The 10,884-nt window shown below is 42.8% G+C and overlaps 1 protein-coding gene across 5 annotated transcripts in view; it reads right to left on the bottom strand.

The window, feature by feature from the left end:
- Window positions 1–820: 820 nt before the first annotated feature.
- Window positions 821–10,884, bottom strand: part of NKTR (natural killer cell triggering receptor) — a 45,121-nt gene continuing 35,057 nt past the window's right edge. For all 5 annotated transcript variants that reach the window (XM_058179918.1, XM_058179920.1, XM_058179921.1 and 2 more), the window contains 5 exons: window positions 7,047–9,929; window positions 6,158–6,253; window positions 5,477–5,536; window positions 4,125–4,232; window positions 821–2,313 (listed from right to left, as the gene is read on the bottom strand). In XM_058179918.1, coding sequence (XP_058035901.1) covers window positions 2,235–2,313; window positions 4,125–4,232; window positions 5,477–5,536; window positions 6,158–6,253; window positions 7,047–9,929 — 3,226 coding nt within the window. In that variant the 3' untranslated portion in view covers window positions 821–2,234. The remainder of the gene's footprint in view (window positions 2,314–4,124; window positions 4,233–5,476; window positions 5,537–6,157; window positions 6,254–7,046; window positions 9,930–10,884) is intronic.

Here is a 10,884-nt window from a genome sequence, read left to right as displayed (position 1 = left end):
GCCCCCAAAAGGTGGTTTTTATCAGTAGGCCCGAGTATCCCAAATTGCTATGGACCTGATCTAGTGGCTGGTTTGATTGTACAGTTGCTGCCATGGGGTGGGATGAGGACTTCCTGTGCTGTGTAAGAAGTTAACAACCTTGAATAAAATTTAAAAAAAAAATGTGCAAAGTCTCTTAAATCAAGATGGGCTCCTTTTTTTTTTGGCCTTTTTCCATGTGGTTCTTCAGACAGATCTATAGGCCTCAGATTTCTTGATTTCTTCATTCAAGCATTGAAATTAAACCCTGATTAGGCATTCATTAAAAAAAAATGTTGCTTTTTTCCACAGCTACAGGATTTGAAAAACGTGTGTTTTAGGACGCATCCCTGAACATAGGTAGCCCTTGACTTACGACCACAATTAGGGCCAACATTCCCATTGCTAAGCGAGACTGTTGTTAAGTGTGTTTTGCCCCGTTTTACAACTTTTCTTGCCACAGATGATGCCAAGTGAATTGCTATAGTTGTTAAGTGAGTAACACGGTTGTTAAGTGACTTTGCTTGCAAGAAGGTCGCAATAAGGGCATCACATGATTCTGGGAACACTGCAACCACTCCTAATATGAGCCAGTTGTCAAGTGTGCAAATTTTGATCACGTGATCAAGGGGATACCGCAAGTCATTAAGTGTGAAAAAGTCGCAAGTCACTTTTTTTCAGTGCCATCATAACATCAAACTGGCACTAAATGAATAGTTGTACCTGTTAAAAGTTCTTACCCGCAAGACAATTGCTTTTTAAATGAAGATCAGGCAATTTGTATCTAAAAATCAACAACTGATACTTAAATATTCCTATTTTTAATTGCATCGAAGATGGGGAAAAAAAATCATTTCAACAGTACATTTTATTTCCTAACAAAAAAATTATTTAAACTGATGAAACGGGGAGTGTAGGAAATCCTTCAAACTCTTTTGAAAATGAAATGGGCTGCTTGGAAAATTTGCGAGGGGAGGGTCTTGAATTCCCTCTTGAATTCAAAATGGCAACCTCATATTCAAGTGACAAATCTGGGGACTGAAGCAGTTCCCAAAGAAAATGCTCTGCGCCACCCCCGTTATGAAATATGCAGCGTTTCGGCATCGTAGAAATTTTAACAAATTCAGGACCGGCATTAACAGAAAAAAGCATCGACGTTTGCCTGGACCACTAAATAATAAAAGTGTTATTTTCTGCCGTTTTTTTAAAAAAAGGAAAGTTAACTATCCGATACAAAAATTTGTGTACATCCCAACATTTCGATTTCAAAATGGAATTTTGTCTGCTGAATTCAAACCGAAGAACAGATTTCCATTGCTCCTGAAAGTTAGTTTTCTGAAATAAATTTACAGCTTGCTATCTTTGCCGATGCTCATCCACGGATTTGCAGATCTGACAAAAGATAGCAGAAAATTAGAATGCTAGCACATTCGGACATGATGAAAACCCAGAATCAGAAGACCATGAGAGGACGCAACAGAGGCAAGGAGAACATGGTTCTTGCTTCTTCATTCGAAAGAGAAGAGAGACTCAGTTTGTCTAAGCATCACTTGGAGTTCAAACTTCAAAGCTATCCGCATGTGGATAACGTCTGCAAGGGAGCATTAGGCAAAACTGATCAAGAAACAGGATAGTAACCAGCTTTTAACTCATGGGGTACAAATATACGTGACATTTTCCAGGCAAGCAATGAATCTAACTCCCAGAATTCATATCTCTGGTGGTGAATGATCGCTTAGCCAGGATCTTTCAGGATCTTCCTGAACACTACAGATCCAAGATCTTCCTGGATCTGTAGTGTCAACATTATTGATGTGTCAAGCTATCAGTGAACCATTAGTTCAGCATTTAAGGGCAATGTTTAAAGCAGATAGACCGCAGATGAGATTCCTATAATACAATTCTTCACAGTTCCATGGTTATCAAGCGAATTTCCTTCGGAGAAACAACTTAAGAGGCTTAAATGAAAATTCGATTGCACATCAACAATATCATCTAGTTTGAAACGAAACTCTGGGCAACACAAAATGATTGCCATAGCAGAGTGTACAAAAATTAAGGTTGTGCTGAGTTTAAATAAGGCTCCACTTCTGTTGGCAGCAGTTACTTTCACCTAGACACTGAGAAGAAAAAGAAAAAGAAAACAAAACGTTGATCCGAGCTACGGACATAAAAACATTCTGTTATGCATAACTGCTATGGTCAACCGTAGGATCTCAGCTGTATCTGCTGCTTTCACTGGGACTTCGGCAATTAGAATAGCTGCGGTCACTTTCGCTGTCCGACCTGTAAGATCTATAAGGAAAGACAAAATATACATCAATATAACACTCACTTCCACCAGGCACTCACTTCCACTTTAAATACAGGCAGTCCTCGACTTACAACAGTTCATTTAGTGACCAACGTTACAAGGGCACTGAAAAAAATGACTTAGGACCATTTTTCACACTTACGACTGTTGCAACATCCCCTTGGTGATCAAAATTCAGATGTTTGGCAACTGACCCATATTTATGACATTTGCAGTGCCCTGGGGTCACATGATCCCCTTTTGCAACCTTTAGACAAGCAAAGTCAATAGGGAAGCTGGATTCACTTCAATCGTGTTACTACCTGAACAACTACTGTGATTCACTTAACAACTGTGGCAAAAAAGGTTGCAAAATGGGGCAAAATTCACTTAAGAAATGTTTCACTTAAGAATAGAAATTTTGGGCTCAGTTGTGGTCGTAAATCAAGGACTACTTTTGAGACTTTTTCAAAACCTGAAGATACAATCATGTCATGAAACAAGTTCACGCAGTTATCCCTCCTTCAACTCGCACGTGTGCTGGATTTGTAGCCAAGACTTCTGAGATAGTGATGTTCTAATATTTCTTCCATTTTGTTGCTAGTTATTCCTTGAACCCCATCAGCATTGACAAGCTCCCCATCAGTCAATTGCAGAAGGCAGCTTGACTTGGAACAGCTGACATCCTACAAAGAGACCTTTAGCCCCATCAAACGGCGACATCTGTCTATTCCAGGTCCTGAGGGAAAGATTCCAGACATAGACAAAAATGCCAAATCCAGTCTGAACATCTGGCTGATTGTGTGATTAACCATAATATACGAAGTGACAGAAGACAGAAAAGCTAAAGTTTTTGGGGATTTTCAAATTCAAACAGACAGGCAATTGCCATATAACACCGCAGACTTAACAAGGGTTGATTACAAAAGACAAAAAAATCCTGGATAGCGGATGTGGCAATGCCTGTAGACAGCAGAAGAGAAGAGAAAGAACTAGAGAAGACAATAAAATGCAAAGACCTGCAAATAGAAGTAAACGACTGTGGCAAAGATAGTGTCAATAGTGATAGGCTTCTTGGGTGCAACTCCAAAACAACTCGAGTACCCCTTCAACCCCAACGGCATTGACACAATCCCCATCAGTCGATTTCAAAATAGTTTTAGTTGGAACAGCTGACATCCTTTGATGAGATCTTTAACACCGTCAAACAACAGCCTGTTGCACGTCCTTGAAAAGGACTCGAGAGGTGGTACAAAACTGCCAATTCGAGTCTAAACATGTGGATGCCTGTGCGACCTAGCGTAATAAAGGTTGACAAAAATGCCAGCGCTACTTTAAACATCTGGCTGCCGGTGCGACTCTGTGTCAGGCAGGAAGGTGTGTTGGAGACATTCACTGCCTTGAGTTATTTGTAAAAAATAAAAGCAGGATACAAATTTTAAAAATGTTAATTTTTAACATGGTAACTGAAAACTCCTTTGGGGACCTCCATGATATTTAAAAGAGAGCAGGGATCCTGAGAGCAAAAGTGTTTAAGAAACACTGGTCTAGACCAGGGGTCTCCAACCTTGGTCCCTTTAAGACTTGTGGACTTCAACTCCCAGAGTCCCTCGGCCAGCAAAGCTGGGAGTTGAAGTCCACAAGTCTTAAAGGGACCAAGGTTGGAGACCCCTGGTCTAGAAGCTCTCTAAACTTCCCCTGCTTTTGCAAAATGCTGGCAAATACACAGCAGACCTGAAAATGGAATATAAGAGTTTGCATGCAATGTTTCCCAGCCGTTCCAATAACAGTCAAGCTACTAGGAAAAATTTACCTGGAACGTCGGTCGTAGCTACGAGACCGGTGGTAACTGTCACTTCTTTTACTTCTGCTACGGCTGCGACTCCGGCTATAATAACTGTCATAGGTGTAGGATCTGCTTCTGTGAAGGAACCAGAAGCAATGGATTATTTGATTTAGAATGACTTCAATTGTTCGTAAGTAAAACAAAAATTGTGTGAATGTAACAACTGCTTTTAGATTGCCAATCTTTTGTGCTGACAAAACTTGGAAGAAAGGAAAGACACCTAGAAAATTGCAACAGCTATGAGCTTTATACCTGGTGTTCTATCTATTCTTTATAACCAGAATTGTTTTTACAACTAAAAATAATAAGTAGTCCTCGAACTTACGACCATAACTGAGCATAACATTTCTGTTGATAAGCGAGAGCTTTGCCCCATTTTATGACCTTCCTTGCCACGGTTGTTAAGTGAACCACTGCAGTTGTTAAGTTAGTATCATGGTTAAGTGAACCTGGCTTCCCCATTGACTTTGCTTGTCAGAAGGTCGCAAAACGGGATCACAACTGTCATAAATATGAATCAACTGCCAAGCGTTTGAAATTTGATCACATGACCATGGAGATGCTGCAATGGTCATAAGTGAGACAACTAGACACAAGTCATTTTTAACTTCGAATGGTCACTAAGTGAACTGTTGTAAATCAAAGACTACTTGTACACCTGAATCCATGCATTATTCCTAGATATTTGCATATTACTCCTAGGGTATTAGATTTAGGAAGGAATGTAAAAGGAGAGCTTGTGCAAGCTTCAAATATACCCTCTCTCCATTATCTGTTAAAGAAGATTTTTATTTTTCCTCCATTTTTCCATGCTTGCCTGAAAAAAAAAAATCCTTCGATAACAGATAATCTTTGATTTGCAACCATTCGTTTAATGTCATTGTTGGCAGACCTGAAGGAGGAACGCTGACAACCATTTTCAGTGACAACGGCACTGAAAAAAAGTGACTTATGACCGCTGCAGCATCCCCATGGTCACCAGATCAAAATCTGGATGCTTGGTAACTGGCATGGATATACTACAGTGGCACCGTCCTAGGGTCACGTGGTTCCCCTTTTGCAAACTTCTGACAAGAAAAGTCATATTCACTTAAGAATCGTGTTCCTTACTTTAACAACTGCAGTGGAAAGGAACGTGGTAAAACGAGCCAAAACTCACTTCACAACCGTCTTGCTTAGCAACAAGAAATTCTGGACTCAGCTGTGGTTGTTAAGTCTAAGACTACCTGTAATTGTTTATAAAACAATGGTCAGAGTAACCGGTTTACAGATTATTTTACGAAGATGTTTATGAAAATGACCTTATGCGTATTACATACCTTGACCGACTCCGGTGAGTGTAAGAGTTGCTTCTGGATACGCTTCGACTATAAGTGGGACTATTAAAACAAAGAGGGAAGAAAGGTTTTTCCGATACAGCACTTAACAATAGCACTTAGATTTAAATTGAAAGAGTGTGTATAGGTCTACTATGTGTATCAGTCCAGGAGCTAGTACAGCCAACAGTGGTTTGTATCGAATAGTGGTTTTTATCTACAATAGGAATATAGGAATACTATACATACAGGTGCTACAAGCAGTATCTAAATGAACAGCAATTACAGCGAGGAAGAAACTCAATGAACCAACCAACAGGGCAGAAAGGTCTCCACTTATTACAAAGACCCTTAAAGGGATAACAGCCAAAGACCCTGCTGACTCATTCCCCTCATTGCATCAGCTGGTTAGCAAGGTAAATTATTATCTTGACATATATACTGCTTTATAGTGCTTTACATCTCTCTCTAAGCAGTTTACAAATGTCAGCATCTTGCCCACAAACAATCTGGGTCCTCATTTTACCGACTTCAGAAGGACGAAAGGCTGAATCAACCTTGAGCTGCTCAGGATCGAACGCCTGACTGTGGGCAGAGTTTGCCTGCAATACTGCAATCTAACCACTTGCGCCATCATGGCTCCTATAAATTTCTCCAATCCTTTAACTTTGAAAGACAACTTACCTATAACTTCCGTCACTGTGGTAAGATCTGCTTCGACTTCTTGAGCAGCAATCACTGTGCCACCCTCTGCTCGGGCTTCTCGAGTAACTGCGGGATCTGTGTATTTAAAAGAAACAAGTTGGGGAAGAAAACATAACTGAAAAAAAGACACCACCTTGAAAAAATACATTCTAATAGACAGTGAGTTCGAGTCCTGCCTTAGCCATTATAGTCAACTAGGTGACTTTAAGCCAGTGCTTCTCAAATAGTGGGTCGGGCCCCCCCGGGGGGGCGCGAGGCTCCGTAAAGGGGGGCGCGTTTGACCTCTGCAAACATACTAACATAACAAACATGATACTATTTAGTCGCGCGGGGGGCGCGAAAAATGTTTTCTTCTTCCTAGGGGGGCATGACAGAAAATAATTGAGAAGCACTGCTTTAAGCCAAGCACCAAGAGAGTGTGTGAGCTAGTCCTGACTTAGGCACCAAGGCTGGCTGGAAGACCTTGGGCCAGTCACTGGGAAATGATGAGTTGCAGTTTCGCTTTAGCCATGAAAACCAGATGGGTAACTTTGGGCCAATCACCAAGAGATGTTCTAGTCCCACCTTAGACACAAAAGCTGGCTGCGTGGCTGTGGACCAGTCACCAAGAGACAGTGAATTTGAGTCTTCTCTTAGGCATGAAAGCCATGTGGGTGACTTTGGGTTAATCACCAGGAGACAATGAGTTCTAGCAAGTCCTAGTCTTAGACCTGCCACATTCTCTCAGAGAAACACACCTCACAGGGATGTTGCTGTGGAGAAAATTGGAGGAGGAAGCTGTGCTAGATATGTTCGCTGTCTTTGAGTTATTTATAAAAATAATCAAGGCAGGAATTACATGAATGAATGAATAAATGAATGAACTCACCTATATGAGTACTTGGAGCTCCTCGACTGACTTCGTGAGTGACTGTAAGACAGCGATCTTGTCCGATGCCTGGATTTAACATCCGACTTGCTACGCGAGCGACTCCGACTTCTGGACTCGCTGTCCTCTCGTGTTGGAGAATCTTCTTCACTCGAGCTCTCGTGGTTCCGGGGTCGCCGATTCAGGCGTGCCGTCTTTCTGACTTCGTCAAACAGGGAGCCTGGCCTAATCTTGTTTTTACTTTTAATCTCGATCCTTAAACCTGGAGGTTTGGGATCGGAGGAGCCAGAAGCTATGTTTTTCATTTCAAAGGCATTGCTGGCGGGCCCTGCAAGCTGCAGATTCCCAGCGCCCTGTAACGGTTTCCACTTGTTGTCCCCAAGACTGCTTGATGAATTTTCAGAAACTTCCACTTTCAGCAGGGTTTCAACACTGGTGGCAGCTTTCGGTTTTTCCCTGTCTCGTTCCTGTATGCCTTCTTGGAGGCTACTCAGTCCCTTAATATCAACGGCTTGTCTTACATTCTGGGTTATGGTGCTAATTGACGCCTGGGAACTTGTGCTGGCTTTAATGTCTTGGAAATTTAATTTTAGGCTTACTGGGGAAAGCTGCAGATCCACTTTTACAGGCGAATCATGGTCTGGGGTACAAATATCCATATCGTCTATCACTATGATAACCGGCTTGTTTCCATTATCCTCCTGAGCTGCAGTGGGACTTTTGGAAACAAATATATTTTTAGTTGGATAGGGAACGTGAGTTGAAGAAACAGCTTTTTCCTCACCGCGTTTATTTAGTTGGCTAGTGGAGGCACCTTGATCTGCTCCTCTCTTTGAGACAACAGTCTCTTTGTGAGACATCCGATCATCCTTCGCATGATCTTTGATCGTTTTATCACTTCGGGAATCTGGCTCTTTGTTTTTGTCTTTGGCTTCCTTTTTGGCATGTTTCTCTTGCACTTCTTTTATTCCAGATTTTCTGACTTCCTCCTCCTCCTCCCCCTCCTCCTCCTCTTCTCCAAATTCTAAGGGAGGCTGCCAATGGAATGTCTCTTTTCGTTTTTCAGCCTTGTGTTTCTTCTCCTTTTTACTTTTGGATTTTTCTTTCACCTTTTTGATGTGGACTTTTTGGAAGGGTTTTTTGGAACTTCGCTTCGGCTTCCAGGATTTGTCTCTGGAGTCTGTATCGGAATCGGAGGTCTCAGTTTCTGAAGAGGAAGGAAGTTTGTTCCCTTTTGATGTGCTGGGGACAGGGTCAGATTTGCACTTGCGTTTGGCGGGTGGGTAGGAATCCGTATCAGAGTCCGATGAGGCCTCGCCTTCCTCTTTTGCAGACAAGAGTCTCGAGTTTTCTTTGTCATTTTGGGTGACTTCTCTTTCAGAATTTACTCCGGAAAACCACTCATCGATCTCATAGTTTTTTGTTTTGGCTTTCTGGCCACTTCTACTCTCAGATTTGTCTTTCAAAACTTTTTGTTTGGAACGGTTGCTGTCCTGCCCAGACTGAGTTTTCTCTTCACGTGGATTGCAACCCAAATTTCTTTTAATTTGCTTCCGGGTCACATTTTCAGATATTAATTGTCCTTTTTCTTCGACGGCTTGGGACAAATTGATAATCAATTTGTCACTATCAGTCGAGGAATTGCTGGAGGATCTGCTTGCACTTCTAGGCTTCGAGCTCACGCCTTTCACGTAGGGGAGTGTGCTTTCCGAACTGCTCTGCCTTTTCTTGGACAGCTCGGAATTTCTCTCACGGGATCCCGACTTTGTCCGGCTTTTCTGTCGGTCATCCTCACTGAGGGAAAAGTAAGAGGAGGATCCACTGTAGCACGACTGGTCGCTGGGGAACGGATTCTCCGAACGGGATCTCACACAGGATCTCACAGTAGATCGGGATCTCACACTGGATGGGCTTCTTGATCTGGAATAGGACTTGGAGGAGGACCGACTTCGTGAAGTCCTGCTTCTAGATTTCCACCAGCTGCCTGAGCTTCTGTTGCTCTGGATTTTGGAGTAACGGCTCCGGTCGCTCTCCGAACTCTTTTGCTGCTTAGTATAGGAAGAGGAGCATCCGGGGTCTTGGATACCGATTAAGCAGTAATTCGCCTGAACAGGTGGTAGGTGAGTGGTCTTGGCTTTCATTTCCTGAAGACGCTCATAAGATGGTTTCCACGGTTTTTGCCCTGGTTTCCATCTGGAAGGCGGAGGACTATCGCTCAGTGGGATAACTGGGAGGGTTTCGGCAACCACGGGCTGAATAGTCAGTTTATCATTCTGGGGTAACGCTGTTCTTGCCGGTTCAATGGAGACCAGCTGACATTCCTTTAAACGAGGCACCGCAGTTTTGGGCGAGCTGGGGACCGTTTTCACCGGTTTTGAGGCAGAACTGGATCTTGACCTGCTCCTTGAACGCGAGGAAATGTGAGTGTTTCTCGATCGAGAACTTCGGGGATAAGACCTCGACCTGGACCGAGATCGGGATCGATACTTATAGTACGAGCGAGAATCTCTGCTGGAGAAAGAGGCCGAGTTCTGCTTGTCTCGCTCTGATTTGGACCAGCCTCTTCTAGAAGAATCATCTTTAGATGTCAGAGAGGAAGAACGTGATGCTCTTTCCCGGTCGCACAATGATTTTGTCCTTCTGGCAGAGGAAGGAGAGGATTCTACCTCGGTGGAAGGAGACCGTTTCTTTTTCATTTGCTTGTGCTTCTTTAAGTGTTTCTGCTTTTTGGCCTTCTTCTTGTGCTTTGCTTTTTTCTCTTTCCGGTGTTTTTTATGGTGGCTGAGATGTTGAGCAGTACTGAGGTCTGAAAAGCCATTGTGGGACCAAGAACGAGACCGAGGGGACAGGCTTCTTTCATCCCACCGTCCTGGGTCGCTCAGCCTAAGAGGTGGCGGGGAGAGGAAAATCAAAGTATTTTCATTTTAGTCTTTGATCAGCTTTTGGAAAAATAAAAAGAATACACTAAAAATAGTTTTCAACACATTGAGGAAGGCGGGGGCAGGAGGTTAATAGGAAACCAATGTATCTAATTAAAAGTTTTGCACAGTTGTACAACCAGGTGAAGATATTTTAGCCACCTGATGTGTGAGTTTGGGGTTAGCATTCTTTTAAAAAAAAATGAGCATAAAATTGATTAGCGTGGCCTGGCCATTTGGAAACAACTGGGACTATTAGACCCGGGTGCTGCGTCCGGAGATATGAGGACGTGATTAAGATTTTCTATTGCCCTCTATTAACAAGGAGAAAAGTCTCTGCAAATAAGGAGTCCCGTGAAATCTCCCTCCCAGCAGAGCCGATGGGACGGGACGCCAATAGGTTCTGGAAAAGACCCATCTATGTCTGCTTTATGGTTAAATTGTACAGATACCCTGTAGTAGAGGACTTGCAGCTGTAACATTTGGCAATAGAATTCAGGGGCACCGATGATATAATTTTGGCAATGTCTCTGATTCGAACAAAGCAATCCAAAAAGCAAGCAACCTCTTTTAACTATGGTGCTTAGCTTCCTGTGGGGATTAAGCTCTAAGCAAGTGCTCTAAGCAGCACCTGAAAGAAAGCCTGAATGAGTAACTTGGATAAAGCTGAAAAAAAACAGAGGTCTGAGAGTGGCCTCTTCCTAGAGAAGAAGAACCAGTAGTCACAGTATACCATAGAATAGCATAGTTTGCTCTGTAGTTCAGAGTTGAACTGTGGGGTCCTTGGTGCTCTCTGAGCTGTGCTTCTTTTCTTGAGATGTTTCATGACCTAGCTATGTAACATCATCAATGCTAGAAAGGGCTGTGGTTTGCGGGGAGGAAGAGGAGGATAATGGCGACTGGATACCTAGGTGCTCTCT

This window comes from Ahaetulla prasina, chromosome 4 (assembly GCF_028640845.1).
Source record: "Ahaetulla prasina isolate Xishuangbanna chromosome 4, ASM2864084v1, whole genome shotgun sequence".
Lineage (NCBI taxonomy): Eukaryota > Metazoa > Chordata > Lepidosauria > Squamata > Colubridae > Ahaetulla > Ahaetulla prasina.
The sequence above is the reverse complement of the archived record's forward strand: the minus strand, read 5'-3'. Positions and strand labels throughout refer to the sequence as shown.